Raw genomic sequence first — 23,474 nt, forward strand, 5'->3', positions numbered from 1 at the left:
AGTGGCTGAGAATGATTCCCCCATTCTCAACCTTTTTTATTTTCTCAATTGAACTTACCTCTCTCTCTCTCTCTCTCTATATATATATATATATATATATATATATATATATATATATATATATATATATATATCTTCTATCTTATTAAAAGAAATCTTTTCTCCACATGCCTCTTCCACATTCATTTTCAGCCAAAAGTGTTTTTACCCTTATACCCTTCATGCTTTTAATTAATATTTTGAAAATCATTAATCATTAATGTATATGTATATAACTTATTTCGGAATTGTAGTACACTTTAAATTCACAAGGCAGTAAATAAGGAACAAGATAATAACTCTCATCCATAAATCTCGCAAAATTTAGTTCCTACTTTCCATAAATCTTGACAAAATTATTAATACCTTTGTCCTTTGTTTCCTCTCTTAAATACCTATTAGTTTGATATTTTTCTTCCTCTTATTTTGGTTATCACATTGCTTTTTATAGCTTTTTGATTCATATACTTCAAAAAAAACATCAAGGATGAAATTCTTTTTGAATTTAATGTAATAATCTCTCTCTCTCTCTCTCTCAATATTAATCCCCACTCCATCTCTCTTATGGTCACACAGACACCCTAATAATCTTTATTAGCTTCAATTGGAAAGTGCTCAAAGTTTGGAACGGTCGACACAAATGATGTTGCAACGATAGTGCCCTCTCATCCCCTTTGCATTATTCAAATCTTGTAGATTTGAGCCTCTCACTCTTAGGTTCGTATATATCGAAAGGTAACATTTTGATTTTGTAATGCAAACAAGTGTTCATTTACGTTTTTCTTTGTTATTCTTATATATGTTTTCTGTCAGCACTGCAGAGGATTTTTCCTTCCAGATTTAAGGCAAAATTTTTCACCGCTGGTATGTTCTGATATAACCTTCTAAACCTATGACATTGTTTGGCTAGGAAAAGCGGTCATCTTCATCCTATCTGGTATGGATGTGTTTCTAAATGTTAAGGATCATCTTATTCATATTTACTGTGACATTTCTTGTAAATATGTTGTTCTGCTGATATTGTTTTGTTCTGGTTAGTTTGCCTTCCCTTATTTTAAATTTATATACCCAAATTTGTCTTGAAATTGAAGTTGCTATGTATTATGGATGCTTTTAATCATTTGTGTTCATGATACAAGTATAATATAAGGAAAACTTTGGGTTGTTGCAATAACCTGCTATGTATTTGAAATAATGTTCACACTGCTTATAGGGAAAGGCAAGAAAAAACACTACACTTCAATATCCTTTTTTATAATATCACATATTTCACTATTCATGTTAATAGAAGGTAAAAATTAGATCAAAATCGTGCATATCTCAATGAGGTATATTAATATATCTTACTCAACACTTCTGATCTATTTAACTTAGTTTTTATTTTATAATTCTTGTAAATTGAATGCTTAACAAGTTCAAAGAACAAGTTGGAAATTGGCAGGTTTGAAAATACATACCAAGTGCTTGATGAAATGCTTGAAAGAATTGATATGATTAGTAAGGAACAAGTTGAATCTATAACTGTTTTGTCTAATCAGAATGACTTTGATTCATTTTTTGGAACATTTTTGATTCATTTAGCATGATTAGAGTGCAAATCGCTTTTGACCTACTTCGATTTGCCATCTCCTTTTCATCTCAATCATCATAAAAGTCATCTTTTTCACTGATTTTTTCTTTTCTACAACGTTTAAGGATTTAGTTACTACTTTCTATTGTGATATCTTAATCCTTTATAGGAAAACAGTCTTTATTCATTTAACCTCATGATTGAAGTTTGTAAGTTTCAATATTTCATCCCTGTAGATCACATGTTCATCATTCCTCATCGGTTCCTCTATTTACATTTGAAGTCCATCAACAAGAACATGAGATGTATCAAGGTTGACGAATGCCTCAACCCCATTTCTAACTTACATCAGATCTATTTTTGCATTTAATGATATCTAGAAAGCTTTGAGAAGGGATTCGATTACATACTTATTGTTTTTTTTTCAATTTGGTTTTTCTTTGTTCAAGTAATTGATGTCATAAAATTACTTATTAATTTATGACATTATCATTTAAGTTACTACATTTTTTTGTAACAAATACAATATTATTTCTATTTCTGAAATGAAATAATGATTATAGAGGATTCTTTATAAGTTCGGACAAATTGATGGATGCTTCTAATCTTGTATCAGTATTTGCAATTATTGGGAAAGACGAGACAACCCAGTAAAGATGGGACCTGGTTTCTCATCTTTGGACCATAAATTTAACTACTTAAAGGAACCGGTAAGGGGAATAGTTTTTGATCTGTAAGAAAGAGATTTTAATAAATAAGAGTACCATGATCGGTAATTATATTGTTGATGAGAGTTTGATCTCAAGGTCTACATTAGTTAATTTAGTAAACCAATTTAAGAAAAATATTAGTGAATTTATGTATTGTTTCATATATGTTAGCCAAGTTTTCGTTTCAAGGGTATTATGGTCATTTACTTATTGTTTTGTTTGTTTTTACAGGTTTGAAACTAATCAAGGGAAGCTCAAGTTTTAGCATAACCGGCATAATCTCGTAATTCAACAATTAATATCATTTTTAGACAATATGTGTTAAATGAAAATACAAGTGTAATCATATCTTATTAATCTAATAAAATTTTATAAATCTTTGATTTTTCATTACCATTTTTAATTATCAATATTGTTTTTCTTTATTACATGTGGTTTCCACGGGTTGTAACCTAGCATATATATATATATATATATATATATATATATATATATATATATATATAAAAACTCAATAATTTGGCTAAAAGTTAGGCCAAATTTTTCATTTCGAATCATGTACAACTACATACCATGCACCATGTTATGTAAAGCTATGCTTGGCATACCGGATGAAAAGCTAGCTGGAAAAAATTAGAGAAATTTACACGGATGGTCCCTGTGGTTAGGGGTTACTTGCACGCTTGGTCCCTAGAAAGTATTTTTAACTCGGACCGTCCCTAAAACTTAGATTTGTTACCCGCCCAGTCCCTAAACTAACTTGACGTTTATTTTGCTGTTAAACCATGGTGAAAAGACATATCTACCCTTACTTTTATATTTAATATACTATTATTCTTGAGAATGAAACATATCCCACCCAAAAATATACCCCACATGCCCACACTCCATAACCTACAATCGGCGTCGTATCCCCGTCTCAGCACCTCCTTTCCACCGACCGGACTCTTCGTTATCATCACCACCAAAACCCACTCCTACTGCCCTATACCCAATCTCGTCACCATCTTCTTCCTTCCGAGTTCTAGAAACACCCTAATCACCTCCACGCTCTTGTTTCTCTCTCAAGTTCTTGTTTTTTGTTTCTCTCTCTTGTTCTCATTTTCGCGATTGCTCTATGTGAAGCATCAGATCACAATGTTCCAAATACATAAAGTGGGTATTTCAATTTGGTCAAATACCCAAAAAGTTCTTTGCAAATTACTTGGCTGAGGAGACTAGGATTGAGGATAAAGTGGGTCTTTCAATACAATCAAATCGAGCGTGAATCATTCTAACAATAACACTAATGTAACCCTATTTCATAGGTGTTAGATTCACATAGCTCTTCTTCACTTCGATTCAAGAACTGTAAATTAATCTTTCCACATAACTTTCATACTCGAGTGAAGCTTTCTAACAATAGCACTAATTTCATTGATGTAAATCGCTCCATGATCAGAGCAAAATATGAATTTCCCAAATGGTAAAAATGAAGAACAAGTTGTCATCACTTCCGTCGATCTAGCGACAGATTCAAAATAACACTGTATAAATGGAATCACTTGGATTTCTAATGTTCTTTGAGTTACGTACCTAAATCCCAGGTGAAAACGGTGAATTCATGGTTAAGTGCCATGATTTCAGGAGGCTGTGGAGGTAGGTTGTGATTGGAGATAATGGTGCGAAGAACAGCCATGGGAGGAGATCGAATTTTAAAACTAGTTTACAGAAGTTAAGACCCAATCGTTGTTTTTGGATGGATTTGGAAAGGGGTTTGTTTCCGATCACATGGGAGCCGAAGGTGAAGTAAATCAAAGAGGGAAGGGAAGAGATTGAATGGAGATATGAGAGGAGCCAAATTGAAGACATGTCGGTGATGGCGCGTCCAAGGGAGTGTCCTTTCTAGGTTATAGAATATGAAGGTATATTTTGGGGTGGGATATGATTTATTTGGTTTTTATCCTTTTAAAAATAATTATATATTAAATATAAAAAGTAAGGGTAAATATGTCTTTTCATTATAGTTTAACAGCAAAATAGACGGCAAGTCAGTTTAGGGACCGGGCGGGTAACAAATCTAAGTTTTAGGGACGGTCCGAGTTAAAAATTCTTTCTAGGGACCAAGCGTGCAAATAACCCCTAACCATAGGGACCATCCGTGTAATTTTCTCAAAAAATTACATTGGGTAAAAAAACTAGCAGATAAGCTAGTTGAAATATATACAATAACATAAAAAGACATATAATAATGGGTTTTCTATAAATTATTATAGATATATTTGGAATATTTTAAAAAAATCTCTTGCGAAGCTAGTCTAAGTAACTTATTAAAAGGTTAACTTATAAATTAGTAGTGACGAGCTAAACACAAGCTAATGAATAAAGACACAAATGAGTGAATCAAACAATATAACAATCACACATGTACTCTACAACTACAAATTAAGGTCTTGTAGGCAGTGGCGGATCCAGAACCAAATCTAACCGGGGTCCAAAAAATACAAAAAATTATAAAATTCTGAAAAATGTAATGTATTTTTGGGTTTTTGAAGTAAAAAAATGTCAATGGGGTATTTAATGTAACAGTGGGTGCCAAAAAGAGGATTTTTTTGTAAAACTTGGATTTTTGGAGGGCTATTTAGTAGTAAAAATTGTGGGGCCCAACTCCAAGTGGGGTCCATGCACCCCACTTAAAGGGGCTAGATCCGCTGCTAGTAGGTACAAAATAAATTGCACATTTCTCTTTCATACAAAACTATTTTAGTAATATATATAAAGGCACACATTATTGAACAGGAAATGACAATTCTTAATCCAAAAGAAGCAAATGTATTATGTATGCTAGAGTTTATGCAGAATCAAATGAGCACCATGTTGGGGTTGAAGGGTGATAACCATATGAGGAGCATGGACATAGGATGGTGAAAGTTCGAAAGAGAACCTTTGTAAGATCATTGCGAGGGCAATTTTAGCTTCCATCAATGCAAAATTTTGTCCAACACATATTCGAGGTCCCCAACCAAAGGGAAAGTAAATGACTTGATTTTTTGTTGCTTTTGAGATTCCTTCAGAAAACCTATCGGGCTTGAATTTCTTGGCATCACCACCCCAAAATTCCTCATCATAGTGAATATTCATGACTGGTATTCCAATCTGAGTTCCAGATGGTAGTAAAAATCCTCCCAATGTGAGATCTTTTTCAACTTTACGGGCTAGCCCAACAATAGGAGGATATAGCCTCAATACTTCATGGAAAATCATATTTACCTATATGGAAAGAAAAAAACTGATGATTTAAAAGACTAGTTTAAATTTTGAGAAATAACTAATACCTAACAACCGAAAGCCAACAAGTTGTTTAGAGATTTCAATAAAAGGGTCAACCATAATCAACACGTTTAATAAACTAGGTTGACTACAGATTAAAAATTTTAACCAATAACAATCTGTTGTCGGACCATTTAAATATATATTTATTTATATGTTATGTTTAATCTTGTAAACTTGGGATGTTATTTAGGAAAAGAAGATGTTAGTCTAATGTCGAATCATTTATATCTAAGATGTTGGATCCATGGGTTAGGAAAATTAAATGGGCCAACCTTCGGCCTATCCACTTTTCTAAAGGTCATCCATTTTTGTAATAAGTGAGGTTGGGTTAAAAATCCTTAACTCGTTTAATCAATCTGACTGAGTAAAATTTAAAACCTCAACCGGTTTTATCATTTTCTGATAGAGAATTAACCAAATGATATAAACACTTACAACTTTGAGGTGATTTATCCCATCTACATCGATATTTTTGTTCCCAAGAACATTCAAAACCTCTTCCCTCGCACGTGACTGCCATTCTTGATGCTTACTTAATAAGATCATCGTCCATACAAGCAAGCATGCTGTTGTCTCTTGTCCAGCAAAATAGAAAAGCTTACACTCTTCAATAACTTCGTCAATAGTCATTCCATGATGCTTGTTTTGGTGCTCCTCAACCTCTTTGCTATTAGATTCAAGCATTATTCCTAACAAATCGTCATTGTTACCTTCTCTAGTCTCCATTGCTTTAAGCCTGTTGTTAATGATACCTCTTATAGAACGTTTTACTTTTCTGTCAATAGCCATCATCCTTATGTTCCTCTTTGTTGGAAAAAACCTAAGCACAATCATAGTAGAAACAATTAGCTTTACATATATTTATTTATTTGGGTTAATTACAAAAACGACCAAATTAAGTAGGTGGGATGAGATAACCACATGACCACCTTTTAAATAAATAAGACAACATAACCATCCATTTTATAATGTGTAACAACAAATTTAAAAACTTTCAACAAGATATCCAAACATTTTTATATAACTTAATTAAAATTATAAAGTACAAATAACCTAAAACTGAATTAAATATAAAAAAATCATAATTTTTTATTCTTCATTCGTTAAAAAGTGAAAAAAAAAATGTTCTCGATCCAATCGTCAATATTGTATATTTATTCTTCTTCACTAATGTGGGTTTGAGTAAGCGGCATTGATTCCCTCTTCATTGAGATAATGAGATTTGTTAGTATTAGATGTAGAAATGTATCCGTTTTATATTGTTGATAATCAATTGCAAAATTGCAAGACAATAACCCTTATTAAATATATTTATTATTGGTAAACAATTGCAAGAACGTTATACAAATGGAAGTGGAATTGTTAGATCATTAGAAGAAAATATAGTTATATAATTTGCAAAACAACACCACTTTAAGATCGTTTATTAAATTAAACTAATCACTACATGATTCACTTGTGAATATAATTGGAAAATATTTATCAAATGGTTAAATCAATTACAATAGCATCAAAAAGTGAGAAAGTGAGAAACATGCATTATATTGGCTTTGATGGGTAAGGAATGCATTAGTTATGTTTAGCAATGTTTTTTTCTTGAGAAATGAGAAATAAGAGAAAGACGATATGAATGCATTTAATGTATAATATTAATAAATCGATTAGGTTCATTTTGGTTTTAAACCAGTTTTAGTCTTTAACTGATTTAGGACTAAAACTGATCTCACTACTAGAAATAGAAATAGAGCGACAGACAGTCAACAATCCGTCACTAAATGCGGTTGCAATGAATCAACAACGTTAGTGAAAGTAAAAGTTTATGCCAATTTCAGTTAGGGTGTATGAGATACTCTTATGGAAGACACATACAACTATCAACGACATGCATATCTGCAAGCGAAAATTTTGATAGATTTCGCTTGATGCATTTAAAGATTTTGATGCAGTTCCCTCGCTATATTTACTACTTCGCTAAAACCATGTTTCTTTGTTTTTTAGATCCGCAAGTTAGTATATGATTTGTATCGAGCCGATGACCTCTTTCTTAGAAACACTTTATTAGACACTTTGTTAACCAAAGATGTTAGCCCCAACTTATTGAAAACCCTATTTTTAATAGTGTATACTAAGGCAAAATATGACTGTTTAAAATGAGTGCTATTATATATATTCTCTATATATTCTCATTGTCAAATTATTAGGAGTAAACATTCACTAACTCACGTATATAAATTGTCAAATTATGAGAAGTAAACATTCACCAAGTCACATAGAGGTACACATAATTTGCAAATAATGACATTTTGCAAAAAAAAATAATAAAAATGACGTCATTCCACAAACAAATCGAATTTCCCAAGAAAATTTATTTCCAAATTCTAGTTCAGGAAATACGTGTATTTCTGATATTTGTTCCAAAAGCCAGTCATTCACCTTGCCATATTAGTAACTAGTTTATAACTCGTGGAAACCACGGTTATAAAATTAATTAAACTTTTATAATAAAAAATTATAATTATTAATCAATTATTTTAAATAATTCATTTTAAATAAATTATTAATTAAAAGATATCTCAAAATTTTAAAGTTATTATAACTTCAAATTTAACATATAATTAGAAAATGTAAATTTGAATTTTGAAATGAATTACCTAATATATCTACATGACACGTGACATAATATTAATGAGGTGTTATGTTAGAGTGACATTTGGCAAAAAAAGATTAAAACTATTCATTTATTAGAATAGAGATTTCTGTGATTAAACCTAAATTTTTTTATTAATTCATAATCTCTTTGGACCTTATTAACAAAGCATATCATTTTTTTTTTTGTAGAAATGCCTGGGACTTACCTAAATCCGGGGATGTAAAGTGATGTTAGTGCCTCCTGTACGAGTACACTTTGTTCTCTTATGAGTTCAAATATATGAAGACCTTCTTCATAATTACTTCCAAATGCGGTTCTTGATATCACATCACCCGTTAAAGATTGAAGATCAGGCCATATATCGAGCTCACATGACCCCTTTGAAGAAACTAAATTCTCCCACTTCCCTAGCATTTCATTACCACTTAAATGGAAAGCGGGTACCATATTCTGGGAACAAAATAATGAAAAAATTGTTACCATTTAAAAAAAACAATACTAGGCAGGTGTTTTATGGTTTGTCAAAATAGAAATGGTAACGGGTAAGGACAACTATAAGAGCTCGTATGTGATGTTAATGTGGTTTTATTATTTATTAGGTGTAAAACCCGTGTATTACACGAGTTTATAAAAAAAAGTTTAATATAAAATTATAATCATTACATAATTTTTAAATTAATAATTTTACATAAATACACAGAATATAATAAATAAGGTAAATAATTTCATATCTACTGTAAGATATTTGAAAGGTTATAGAAAAATTATTATGAAATTTAATAGAATGATCTACTTTACATATATAAATCTTACTAAAATGTGGATTTTAAATTTAAGAAAATGAAAAATACAAAAAAAAAAATGACAAGTGAAAAAAAAAATAATTCAAAAACTCTTAAAAAATGACATGTGTCAAATTCAATGATAACATAATATTTGGCAAAATTGATTTTCATTTATTATGTTAGACTAGTTTATAACCTATGAGAACCATGGTTACAAAATTAATTAAATTTTCATAGTAAAATTTTATAAGTATTAATCAATTATTTTAAAGATATATGTATAAAAAATTTATTAATTAAGGAATATACCAAAATTTTAAAATTAGTTATAACTTCAAATTTATATATAATTACAAAAAGTAAATGCTTCGATAAAAAATATAAATCTATTATTTAAAACCTTAAAGTCATTAATTGTTATTGTGATTTGCCTAATATATCTTCTTAACATGTGACATAATATTAATGAGGTGTTGTATTAGAATGACACATTACAAAAAAAAAAGTTAAAACTATTTTTTTATTAGTATAGAGATGTGGTTAGTTTTTTGCGCATACAAAATGACCAAAATATCCTTTTTAATTGATTTTAAACATTTTCCTAATTTTATTTAACTAATTAAATTAAAAAAAAAAAATTACATCCACACCCTACCACAATAAGGTTAAGGGGTATAGTCACTACATACCCCCAAAAAAAAAGTGTTGTCACATGTGTGTCACGTCATCTCCACTACATTTCACTACACTTTAAAAGTGGTTACCTCCACTACATTTCATATTAAAGTCTTATGTGTGTTTTCCTTCATCAAGTACGAATTTAAAATTTGATTTTAGATTTTGAATATGAATCTTGGGACGAGCACGAGCTTTCGAATGGGAATATAGGGATAAAAATATGAATATGAAAGTCGGGCTTCAAAACCCTCAATTGAGCTTCTAGATTTTGGTGGTGGTTGTTGCTTCTTTGAGTGGTGACTAAGATTAAGGGCGGGGGTGGCAATGGGTAGTTCTTTGAGCGACAACCATAGGTGGTTACGTCGATGGTGGCTGAAGGTGGTGGTGATGTTGTTTGCTTCTTGAGAGAGAAAGATCAAGGAGAAATTTGTTTTAGCCTAGGTGGGTAAGGTTTGTTTATTATTATTTTTAATTGAATTTGTTTTAAAAATGTTAAATAATTATGAATATAAAAATAAAAATTAATTAAGAAATAAAAAGAGTAAAATAGTATTTTTTACCAAACAAAATGAAACCAAAAGAACCAATCTTATAAAAATTAAAACAATAAAAAGACGATAATCAATATATTAAATACTTTGATAGTTGTTCTTAACCAATTAGTTTTAACAAAAGACTTAAACGATAGTGTAATTTTATTTTTAAAAAAGCATTACATTCACAAAAATATTAATAAAATATTTTATAATTTCACGAACTATTCTAGAATTTCTATTTTGTTTAACCGAAATAAAAAGCTAGGAGTGGTTTTGTCTTCTACCAACATGTCATGTAATAGCAAGTTTTAGATTGAGATGTCGACTATCACTTCCTTCCATTTTTTTTTCTTGCCAACTGATTCCCTTACTCTCCATTTACTCCTTTCGTCGATAGAAAACAATGATCGCTGCTCCCTTACTTTTTTTAATATACAAATATAAATATTTTATTTTATTTATAGAGAAATAGTTTAATTTATAGAAAAATAAAAACTATGATTTTTTATATACTCCCTCCGTCTCAAAATTATAATCCATCTTTTCTTTTTGGTTTGTTCCAAAATAATAGTCCACTTCTAAAAATAAATAACATTTTTACCAAAATACCCTATCATTATTATTTAACTAGCTAAGATTTTAATGAAACATTAAATGTAAAATAAGGACAAAACTGGCATTTTATTATATAAATTTAATGGTAATTAATGTTTTCTTAATCTGTGTGTTTTTTGTTTGTGCACAATAATATTGGGACGGAAGAGGATGTTTTATTTTATATATATATATATATATATATATATATATATATATATATATATATATATATATATATATATTTCAAATATTTATTTATAAATATTTAATTAAAAATTGTTGAAAAGAAGCAAGTTTATCCTAGGTTTTGACCGGTAAAACCTTCTACGAGTATAAGGGCCATAAATATATGTACAAATAATTAGCCGTTGACTTTATTAGAAAAACTTAAAATGGTTAATCAATCATTAGTGACCGATAAAAACTAACCAAAACTAGCTAAGAAGAGAACAATTTACATAGGTGATAAAGCCAAATAATAGGTACAATTTTAATAACACGATTTAGATAAATAAATTATAGTTATCAAAGTACCTTTAGCTTCTCCATATGGAAGGCTGGGTTGATTATTTTCCTATGTTTAGCCCATTGATCTCCTTCGTAGTTCACTAATCCTGATGCTATTAACTGAGCAATTGGATTAGATTGCGGCTTTTGAAAATCATTTAACTTTGCAAATACATCTTTGATGACATCAGGGTCCATAATAGTCACTCTTGGTTTCCATCCCAACCACATAATGTAATTTTTACCTACAAAAAAAAAAATAAAATAAATAATCCCGATTATGTCCATGTCCCATTTCTTATTATTCACCTTTTTGTTATCAACATGTAAAATATAATCTTGACTTGGGAAAACTCCAGAAATCGATGTCACAATGCCAAATATTGTTTAACCTTTTCTTAATTCTTATTCTTTTTAACGAATGGAGTTGGAAAACGACATGGAGAAAAGAAGAAACTAACCATGTTTTTGCAAATAGTGATGGGTGAAAGCCACAACTCGTGGAAGAACTCCATCATCGTCATCCAAGCTTAAAGGCTTAGATTTGGATTCTTGGAACATCGAAGAAAACTCTTTCATATCCCCAAAAACCAATCTGTATTTGTTTCCATTGAAACCTTGATTCTTCAGGTACTTCTCCAGCTTCTTTGGTCTCACCCACAAAATATTTATCAAGTGCCATGCACATAGTAGAGCTGCTATAGCACATGAGATTGCCACTGTGTTTGTCACTGAATCGATCATGTTTGTTAACTTTTCAGAATATGGTGAAAGAAGACTCAAGTTATTGTTTGGTCTATCGTTTTTATATATAGGTAAACTTTAAGTTTACATCTTCTAATAAAGTTAAAATTTTGACAAACTTTTAAAAAAGGTTATGAGTATTAATCAAATATTTAATTATGATTTGTAATAAATACAAAATAAATAAATTGAACGTGTATATTGGAATCAAATATGTTTGAATTTTCTATGGCAATTATTGAAAGGGGAGTTGCACACACGGACCTTATCCACACATTGACCACTATACGATGAGTTTTTTCCTTGCTCAAAACGTAATAGAAGAAGTGACATATGCAGTGACATTTAATGGACATTATCATTTTTCTTTTTTCTTAGACTATCTTCAATACAAAGGTTTTTTGAAAAAAAAAATAGTTTTTGAATATGTCATTTAATTTTTTTTTTTTACTTTCTAGCAAAATGTGTTTTAAGTAAAAGAATTTTATTTTTAAGTCATTCTCTTAAATAAAAGCTTTTTATTCTATAAGTCATTCTTAAAAGATAAAAAGATTTTATACATATTTACATGCACTAGGGTATTTTTTTTTCTTTTTTTGTTAATTTTTTAGTGGAAATGTAGTTGACAAATACAATAAGGTCTCTCTTGTCCGTGCCGCATAAACCATGCGGAAAAATTAGAGCATAAACCATACGGAAAAATTAACATTTTATAGACTGTTTGTTTTTTAGAAGATGACTGACCTAAAAATATATGTGTCATCTTTTTAGTGTAGATATAGACTAGAGTCGTCTAACTTTTTCGAACATCTTCTAACCTAAAAAACATCATTCTCATTTTAGTCATTATATATTATTAGCTTAATTATACTTGCATTTGAGTTATATTATGTTGTGCACTTAAAATCAAATTACTCAATCATAAAGCATAGTTTAAACAAATTTAAACAATATAGTCCACATTAATATTAACTTTCTTCCTCACTTAACAATACACATCATCTATTTGTTTAAAACTAGTACATGTCTAACATTCATGAAATTTCATTCAACCATATTGTCTCATGAGAGGTCAATATCACCAATTCCTCCATAGTTCAAGTCTAGAATCCTACATTCCAAGACCTAGTTTACTTGAACAATTGCTCTACAGCTTGTAACACCCAAATTTTCACATCAAAATACCCCCAAACTTTTTCACTTTTAAAGTATTAAACATTAGTTATTTTAATACGTATTAAAAAATCGAGTTACAAAAGTTTGAAACATAGAAAAAGAAAGTCCATGGATCGTACATGGTTGTTACATAATATTTTAAGAATAAGTAAGTAAGATTTTTTAAATTAACAAAAGGAAGTACAAATAATCAAGACGTGTTATATTTGATCTAACTCATACGTAGAAAATATATGTAAAAATAAGTACACAGAAACATAAAAAAAAATTGCATCGCAGCATAGACAAACTTGAATTTATATCGATACGTAAATAAAAAAACAAGTAACTTTAAATAAAAAAAAACAAACTAACGAAAAAAAAAATTTAAATGTACGTCCAAATGTTAATCATCTTGAGTTTATATCCATACATATATAAAAATAAGACAAAATTACAAAAATGGTCCCTATGGTTTGCCAAAAGTCACAAAGTCAGTCTCTGCTAATTTTTTCTGATGCAAAAGGTCATTGTGGTTTGCAAAACTTGTACTGATGGCCCTTTTTACTAACTCCGTTACTATTCAGCCGTTAGGGACTGAATCTGTAAGGGTATTTTCGTCTTTTCAAGTATAAAGGGACTGAATTCGCAACATTTAGTAAACCACAAGGACAATTTTTGAAATTTGTTTGAAAAATATAATTAAATGGAAAATGTTAATCATCTTGAGTTTATACCCATACATATATAAAAATAAGACAAAATTACAAAAATGGTCATTGTGGTTTGCCAAAAGTCACAAAGTCAGTCCCTGCTAATTTTTTTTGATGCAAAAGGTCTTGTGGTTTGCAAAACTTGTACTGATGGCCTTTTTTACTAACTCCGTTAGTATTCAGCCGTTAGGGAAGTATAAAGGGACTGAATTCGCAACATTTAGTAAACCACAAGGACAATTTTTGAAATTTGTTTGAAAAATATAATTAAATGGAAAAGGGAGGGGTCGAACTCGAGACCTAGTCCTTAATGAACGAAATCGTTAAAATATAAAAAAAATATATAAATTACAAAAAAACATTTTTTTCCTAATTTTTTTTTAAATAAAACAAAATGTACATTAGTTTAGCTGTATTATATAATAAAAAAAATTACAAACAATTTGTATGTATTTTTATTTATTTATTTTACGTCAAAAATATTTTTTTTGTTTTTAAAAAATACGATTTTGTAAAATGCATGTTTTCTTTGTCTTTGAAATAATAATAATTAACACTGCTCATGACATAAAAAAATATATAAATTCTTTTGGGTCGCTAGTTCTAAAATGACTATATGTATTAAAAACAACTTAATAACGATTTTGTTGTATATCTACATAATTTATACGGTTTTTTTGTATCAAAAGTAGTGTTAATAATTGAAAAGATATATATCACTATATCTTTCTATTTTCATTTTAACCATACGATTTAGAACTTTCGATTAAGACGAAATACGTATTTTAAATAAGATATATAACCGAATAGATTTTTTTATGTTTTTTAAAATACATATAACCAAATACGTATTTAAAAAAACGGTTTTCAAAAAGCCGATTAGACCAAACCAAAACATATTTGGCCGATTTTGCTTTTCAATATAGTGTAATAACATTTTTTTAATATATATAATCGAAAAAATGGTTTTAATACTAGCGACCCAAAAGAATTTATACATTTTTTTATGTCATGAGCAGTGTTAATTATTATTATTTCAAAGACATAAAAAAAATATATTTTACAAAAACGTATTTTTTAAAAACAAAAAAATATATTTTACGTAAAATAAATATATAAAAATACATACAAATTGTTTGTAAAAAAATATTTTTTTATATAATACAACTAAGCTAATCTACATTTTGTTTTATTTAAAAAAAATTAGGAACAAAAGTTATTTGTAATTTATATATTTTTTATATTTTAACAATTTGTTATTATATAACTTAGTTTTAGGAATGAAAAATCCAAAGAGCATGCAGTTCAAGTGGTGAAGGCTTTGGTACACTAAGGTGTTGTAGGTCTCAAGTTCAGCCCTCCCCTTTGCATTTAATTGTCTTTTTCAAACAAATTTCAAAAATGGTCCATGTGGTTTACTAAATGTTGTAAATTCAGTACATTTATACTTGAAAAGACGAAAATACCCTTACAAACTCAGCACAATGATCATTTGCATCAGAAAAAATTAGTAGGGACTAATTTTGTGATTTTTGGCAAACCACAGGACCATTTTTGTAATTTTGTCTAAAAATAAACAAGTAGAAAAATTAAAAAAATGAAAGTGACATCTTATAAATTTCACAGCAAAAATTTAAAAATTAAAGAGATAATTTTACAAAATAGAAGGGAAAAAATAGTCCATGTAGTTTAACAAAAAAAAGTATATATATATATATATATATATATATATATATATATATATATATATATATATATATATATATATATATATATATATATAGTCTTTATGGTTTTACTCATTGTCACAAATTTAATATAAACTACAGATCAAATTATCCTCACATGTAAAGTATCTATAGGGCTTAACAACCGAAAAGCAATAGTGTGTGCAAAAATGACTATTCCCTTAAGTTTTTGGAAACCAACGTTACTAAGTGTGACAAAATCTATTATAAACTGCATGGATCATTTGTGTAATTTTGGCTCAATAAATTAAAATCTATATTGGAATCTAAGGGAAGTCGACTCATGGACTGTATCCACGCATTGACTACTACGATGAGTTTTTTCCTTAATCAAAACGCAATAGAAGAAGTGACATATGCAATGATATATATTTTCTCATATTATATATATATATATATATATATATATATATATATATATATATATATATATATATATACTAATTTTGAAGTGCCAAGTGAACAGTTATTGCATCTGATTGGTTGTAATGATGGATTTTTTTTATACTTTTCGTTTTTTTTTTCTCTGTGGTGTTCTTCAAGATAATGGGTTACACGTGCAATCATGTCCACATCTATCATATACGTGTTTTCCCTGTGATCTTCTATAGCAGATAACACCGTTCATCATCGTTTATAGATGTTCGTTACCGCCTCTATCGACCAATACCTATCTTGCATTTGTTCCTCCACCTCTTCACCGCTTCATTATATGGATTTCTTCGTCTCTTTCATCATGCCGTTACTTCAGATATTAATTATAAAAGAAGAAATATGATTTTATTTTTATATAAGTAACAAGAAGAAAATATGATTTTATTTTGTATTATATATCCTTTCATATAGGACTCTCAAATATATATAACAATGAAAATCAACCAACATACTACCAACCTAACCAAGAAGTTCGTAGACAATATATATGGTAGTCAATATGTAAGGTTCATAGTATCGTAACAGGTTGATAATCATGGTACAACAATGTTACAAGCTTTTAAATATAACTAGATGAAGGTCACCCATACCATTTACACGGAAAAAGTTACAAAAAAATAATTATTACGGTAGAATTTGAAGAAAATCCAGTCAATATTTCCATTACCATATAAAATTATCTGATTTGTTGAGGCATGTGACCATCTATCACCTGCAGATAAAACTAAGTTTCAACACTCCATTCATATATATATATATATATATATATATATATATATATATATATATATATATATATATATATATATATACTAGGTGTGAAACATGTATACTAAACGGGTTAATTAAAAAAAATTATATATATGAAGATATAAACTTTAAATATTTTTTTTAAAGAAAACATTAAATATAAAAGTGTAAACATTAAGTATTTTTTAAAATAAAATTTCAAAATATATATACAAACAAAATGATGAAAAAATAAATAATTCAATTTATATTAATAAAACAAACTACAGAAAAATAATTATAGTTTGACCATATAACATTTTTTTTAGTTTGTCAATAAAAAACAACAAAGTTTGATTATTTTTTTTATATAGACCATTTTGCCTAAAATGACAATAAACTTAAAAAAAACATCTCAATTTTAAATTATATATATTAAAGGAAACATATTAAAATTTGAAATATAAGGAAGCAAATTAATGATATATTAATTACTTTCTATAACCTTAAAATTAGATAGTTAATTAAGAAAATCAAAAACTACCACATGACAAGTGAAAATTAATTTTTAGGAATTAACCACAAAATTACATGTGTCCAAATGCATAAAAATTTAACAAGGGGCAAAAAAATCTTTATTTATTATGGAGGATATATATATATATATATATATATATATATATATATATATATATATATATATATATATATATATATACTAGGTGTGAGCCCATGTATTACATGGGTGTATTTAAAACAATTAAATATGTATAAACATTTGAGAAATTTGAATTTATAAGAAAAATGAGAAAAATATTGAATTACTAAAATTAAAGTGTTTTTTTTTCTCTTTTAAATTTAAACAAATCATTTAGATAAAATAATCAAAGCAAATTAATGAGATTTTATTTTAAAATTTTGAAATTATAAGTAAAGTCCATTAATGAAATTGATATGCATTTATTATTAAATTTAAATACAATATGGAATTTAATAAAATAGGAAAACCACAAAATTACATATGGAATAAAAATTAATTCAAAATAACAACAAAATGACAAGTGGCAAAATGAATGAGAGTGTAACAAGTGGCAAAAAAACCTTCATTTATTAGAGAAGATATATATATATATATATATATATATATATATATATATATATATATATATATATATATATATATATATAAGATGACCACCTTTTGCAATAGTGAACCTGTGTACTTTTTGGCAAGAATAGCCCTTGAATTTGTTGTTTCCATTTTGTTTTTGTACCTGGACATTTTATGGAAATATTTATATTCTTTTATACACGTGTTGATCATCGTTTGGGTTTATCCGCATCCGGATCCTTCCCACCGCATCCTTATCCAATATCTTCCGATTCCAACTCCATCCCCTATCCCCTTTGATTTCTTAGAAATTTCAGATGAGCATCAGACACCTTACCTCCATGGTAACCGCCTCATCATTGTTCCCTCTCCCAATCACATATGCTTGCTTCCACGGCTTTCTATTTGTTTTAGTCTTTTGGAGACGATCAATCTCCAGTTCCACCGCCTCTCACCGATTATGTTCCCCTCCTCTTCTCCTGTCTTTCTCTCTCTCTCACCCTAAATCCGGATGGTGACCCAGTTTCTCCTATATCCACAATCACATGCTTTCTCTAATATCCACCTCCGACCTGTCATGAACACAAATGACAAATATCTGCATCGATTTTCCGATTCCACCCCTTTAAGTCACCGTCTTATAAGTCGTACCCGACAGTTGATCTATTGGAAGCCGAACCTGTAACGCCCGTAGATCCAGGCTAGTCAACTTAGAGATAATAGGGGTCGAAAACGACTTTTCGACAAAAGATTTTTTAGAGTAAATATTCTTAACCAAGTTGTAGAATATGTCTCAAGGGTTCCGTACATATAAAAAGCGTCAAAATTCAAGTTATAACGAAGAAGTTATGACCCGTCGAAGTTTTGCGACGGAACCGGCACGACACCGGGGAGACGTAAATAGTGAATTTATGGTAGAGCGACTTCTAGCCTTAGTGATCTAAATGAAAGTCATAGGATATGTTAACCTGAGAGCGTCCTTAAAAAGAACACCCAAATCTGACTTCGTACGAGGAAGTTATGATTTTTCTAAGATTTGGCTTAGCAATGCATGACCCGAAACTCGAATTTTAGTTCTAGCCGTTTTTGGCTTACGCGACCTAAATGAGAGTTGAAGATCTCATTAATAGGAACACAACGGTAAAAAGACAGACGAAAACGGAGTCTGTATGAAGGAGTTACGATTTTTTCGCAGACATTTAACAGTCTAATCTTCCCGTAATGTTAAATTTAAGATCGGTCGAGAATTAGCCGACGAAGTAAAAATCAAAGTTGTAGATCGTATTTTTACCTACGCGTGGATATAAAGAACATCAAAAACAGAGTTTGTATGTGAATGTTACGGATTTTAGAAGTCGGAAGTGTGCTGTGCGAAAATGGGTGACGTGGCACAATCTTGGCCATTGCTTTCTCCCCAAGTCTTGCCACCAGATGGTGACATGTGGCACTAAGTTCAGCCATATTTCACCCTATAAATAGAACCTCTCCCACCCTCATTTTCTTCACACCTTTCCCATTCTTTCTTCTCTTTACTCTCTCTCTCTAGAACCTCTCTCTAGCCCTGAACCCCCCCCCCCCCCCGAAAAGCCTAGGGAACCTCCCTAGCACGAGGCGGAAGCCCCGGAGTGCTTGACGGCTCCAAGAAGAAGAGCTTTTCGGCTCGGGAACGCTGCTCCAAGCAAAGCCTGGTTTTCTATAAAAACCCGTTGGAAGTGAGCTACGCCTACGCTATTTTTAATATAACTTTTATTTAATTATAGTAATGTTATTAGGAACTTACAATAAGTATTTGGGCTATTATTATGGGTTATATAAGTATTGTTTAACGATTATATAATAGTAATAATAGCTAGACTATTAATTAGTCTCGGTGAATGATAGACTAAACTCTAGTGGTAATAATATTAGGTTTCGTCAAAGCTAGGAAACTATTTTTAAGAAGCGAAGCACTGTTTGAGTTTGGAATCACTACCTTTTCAAGTAAGTGCATAGTTACTTTCATCTTACACATAGATATGAATTATTTAATATAAACTACGTGTTATGTGTGCATATTGTCTGAATACTTGCTGTCTATGCTGATGAAAGATTTTTATACACGTTTTAAATGATTTAAACTGTATATATGTATTTTATATCTACAAAAATGTTGGGGTAAAACATGGGTAGATGTAATAGATGATGTGTGATAAAATGATGAGAGGCCTCGATGTTGTTGTTGTTGATTCTGTCATCTAGCAGAGTATGGATGACGACCACAGACTCTTCTAGATAGTCCAGTGGAACGCTAGCAGGCTCGCAACATGTAGGTGTTTGTGAATGATGTGTTCACCGGTGTACTCCATCCCCCTTATGGTTGCCTTAAGGACATTTATTGCTGAGGAATCCCCTTAGCATTAGTGTCTATCCCGATGTTGATCCTTAGTCTAGGTCCCTTATGATAGGTGTTTTGGGGACGTAATGTGAGGATAATGGGAACGGGTAATCGGGTTATTGTTGGTTGATGAAATTAATAAACTTATTTATAATGGGTTGAAAACCCTATTTTCTCACCAGGATCCGAAGCCTGACCCACTTAGTTTCATGTATTACAGGTAGTGGCGTTCGAGCATAGATGTGATGTTTTGGATGAGGGATTACGGATATAGGCCTGTAGATATGAAATAATGAAATAAGGCTTATATTGTACTATTTATGCTTTTGATCTGTATCGAACATGACATCCCGAGTCTTTTTAATGAAATACATTTCTACGGAAATGATTTGATAAATCTTTATCATATTTTATTTTGAGAACAAATTCTGCAACATTTTAATGAAAAGTATTACTCTGATTTTCAAACAAGCATAAACAAAACCGGTCTTTTCTGGCCGTGAAAAATGGGGTTGTCACAGAACCAGACGGTTGATGTTGGTGAAACGCAGGAGGTTTCTAATTGGAGGTAAGTTGGTGGGTGTGAGCGGAACTCACCGGTCCGCAATGGAGGCTGCGGTCGTGGTCGTCTACCGTCTCCAAAGACGATCCGGATATAAGTGGCCTTCCCAAAACCCTACATAACTGTAATCAACGGACACCGCCATCACCAAACGCCTATTTCCCCCATCTATCAAAGTCATTTCCTTTAAAGTCGTTCTCTCTTATTTACTGCACTCTTTTGAAGATTTTCGATATAAGTTGGATACGTTCCCTCTGCGGGTCCGAATTCCATCAATGATTGTTCCCTGTTCCCGTTGGTGCACAAGTTTGTTTCATGCTAACCCAAATACTTGTGTGTATGTGATATGCTGTTTGCTTCTTTTATTACACCATTTTCTTAAAGATTCCTGGAAGTGTATGCAAACTATTGTATGTTTAATATGCAAATTGTACAAATGACAGCATTTGGTGATTCATCAAGCAATCACCATCGGACCCCATCATCAACCGGATCCTTTGCCAACTTCCATTAACAATCTAAACACCGGTAGTATCTGGTAAGTTCTATTTCAGTTGATATGTATAAGTTTCTTTTTATGCTTTCAGCTCTTACTGGATAAATTTGTGTCATGAGTGTTTGAATTCAAATTTGTGAGTTTGATGTCAACTGTATATTGAATTAATGCATCTTTTATATCTTTCGACTGATGTTGTGTATATATAGGGTTCTAATTTACCGATTATGCATAGTTATTTCTCATGTTAAAGTATTTGCTGCTTAGTTTAAGTTCATACTTATCTGTAATTCATGTCATGAATTTGATCAACCAGGTACTGTTCTTTCTGAATCAAAAGAATTTGAACTTATACTACGAAATTATAGTCCCTCTGAGTGTGTTGTCTGCTAATCAACAAGATATCATAGTATAAAGACTTCAAAATCTGAGTAATTTGAACAGTTTGTGTATGATTTAGTGGCTCTGATGATAGTCAATTGAGTTAGGATGAACAGCTTGCAAGAGCATTCCAGGAAAGTTTGAAAGTTGGGTTACCTCCTAGAAAGCGTCGGTTTGATTTCTTTAGAATGATTTGATCTATCAAGTTCACCTATTTCTATTTTATGTTCACGAGAAGGTATCTGCAGGTTGTTCTACCATGATAATAGAGACGAAACGGGTTCGTTGCTTGCTTTACAATCAATGGTACAATCTTTTTTGATCCCCATTTTGCCCTTACATTGTTTTATACATTATATGGCATTAAATTGGACTCTTTAATTGTATTTTGAGTTTCAGGTGTCAAGAGTCTTTCTTTGATGATGTGTTCCAGACAAAAAGGTGAATTATTTCTAAGCAAACCCAATTTAAAAAACCTCAACAAATATAGAAATTGGTTTGCTGATGTCGAAGCAGGTATGTGTAGGGGTGTTCGCGGTTCTGTTTGAAACCGTGAAACCGGCCAAACCGGTCATTGGTTTGGTTTTACGGTTTGTATTTTTCTTTACGGTTTGGCTTGCGGTTTCGAACTTTTCAAACCATATTGAACAGTTTGGCTTACGGTTTTTAAGATTTCAAACCGTATAAAAACTGGACCGGACCGTAGGATTTGTATATATATGAATTAATTTTTTTTATATATAATTGTATTTTATTGTATTATATATTAGTTTTTATATACAAATAATAAACTTTAAAACCCACAATATTTAATTATTTCAACCCAATTATAGTTCTTTTGTGATCTGGTAATTAGTAAATGAAGCTTAAATTCATAGTCCTGAATCCTGATAGTCCAGTAGTCCACCTCCAGCTCCAAGCAATCGTGAATTCGTGATTCATTGATCCGTTTCAGCTTGCCCTAATTGAGTAATTGCAATTTGCAAAGACGCAAAGGCTCGGTTTCTTTCGTTTTCTCTATCGTTTCCAGTTGCCACACCACTCGTTTTCCTTATGACTACAGCTCGTCGCCTCCCCTGCAACAGCTCCGATTCTAGCTCCGTTTGGCGTTTGCAGGTTCGAGTGTCTGACCACACCTCTCGTTTCTCTATCGTTGGTCTATTCCTCCGATAAGGTATGCTGATATGTTCTGAATCAACTGAACTGATTTGTTTACCATCCATCTACACCTGATTTCTATTCATTATTCTCATTCTAATTCTTTCTAAACTTGTTGCTACACTCAATCGATAATCTTATAATATTATGTGTAAGTTGGATTTTGATTTCCCATCACCTCTCGTATTATTTTGAGTTTGATTTTTTTTTAACAGAAGAAAACATCGGATGAAACAAAAGTAGAAATGAGTTGTTGACTTTTTATTTCTTTCTAAACCTGTTGCTAACTGCTAAGAATCATCACCTCTTAATCTGATTTCAGTGAGTCCATAATTCTGAATTCTGATTGCACTTTTTTCTTTCAGGTCCTTACATGGATAAAGATAACAACAATATTCCTATGCATCTGACTTGAAAAAGAAGTTAAAAGCAACTTTGACTAGACTTTATGACTTTTATATGGCAAAAGATCCTATGCAAGCCA

The 23,474-nt window shown here is 30.4% G+C and overlaps 1 protein-coding gene across 1 annotated transcript; it reads right to left on the reverse strand.

Moving 5' to 3' along the window:
* Positions 1–5,020: 5,020 nt before the first annotated feature.
* Positions 5,021–12,204, reverse strand: LOC145087171 (cytochrome P450 CYP72A219-like). The gene is made up of 5 exons (XM_079025081.1): positions 11,846–12,204; positions 11,412–11,629; positions 8,487–8,731; positions 6,067–6,451; positions 5,021–5,568 (listed from the first exon to the last, which is right to left on the reverse strand). Exons 1-5 carry the CDS (start codon positions 12,126–12,128, stop codon positions 5,143–5,145), a joined length of 1,557 nt encoding a protein of 518 aa, XP_078881207.1. The 5' UTR covers positions 12,129–12,204; the 3' UTR covers positions 5,021–5,142.
* Positions 12,205–23,474: the final 11,270 nt, after the last annotated feature.

The sequence above is a fragment of the Lactuca serriola genome, chromosome 2 (assembly GCF_051521515.1).
Source record: "Lactuca serriola cultivar US96UC23 chromosome 2, Lser_US96UC23_V15, whole genome shotgun sequence".
Taxonomy (NCBI): domain Eukaryota; kingdom Viridiplantae; phylum Streptophyta; class Magnoliopsida; order Asterales; family Asteraceae; genus Lactuca; species Lactuca serriola.

Bases quoted from the DNA above. Each gene is read 5' to 3' on its own strand.
- LOC145087171 (XM_079025081.1), bottom strand. From the start codon at position 12,128: ATGATCGATTCAGTGACAAACACAGTGGCAATCTCATGTGCTATAGCA. The intron at 11,630-11,845 runs GTTAGTTTCTTC...TTTTTTTTGTAG, and splicing joins TCACTATTTGCAAAAACATG to GTAAAAATTACATTATGTGG. The intron at 5,569-6,066 runs GTAAGTGTTTAT...CTTTCCATATAG, and splicing joins GGATAAATCACCTCAAAGTT to GTAAATATGATTTTCCATGA.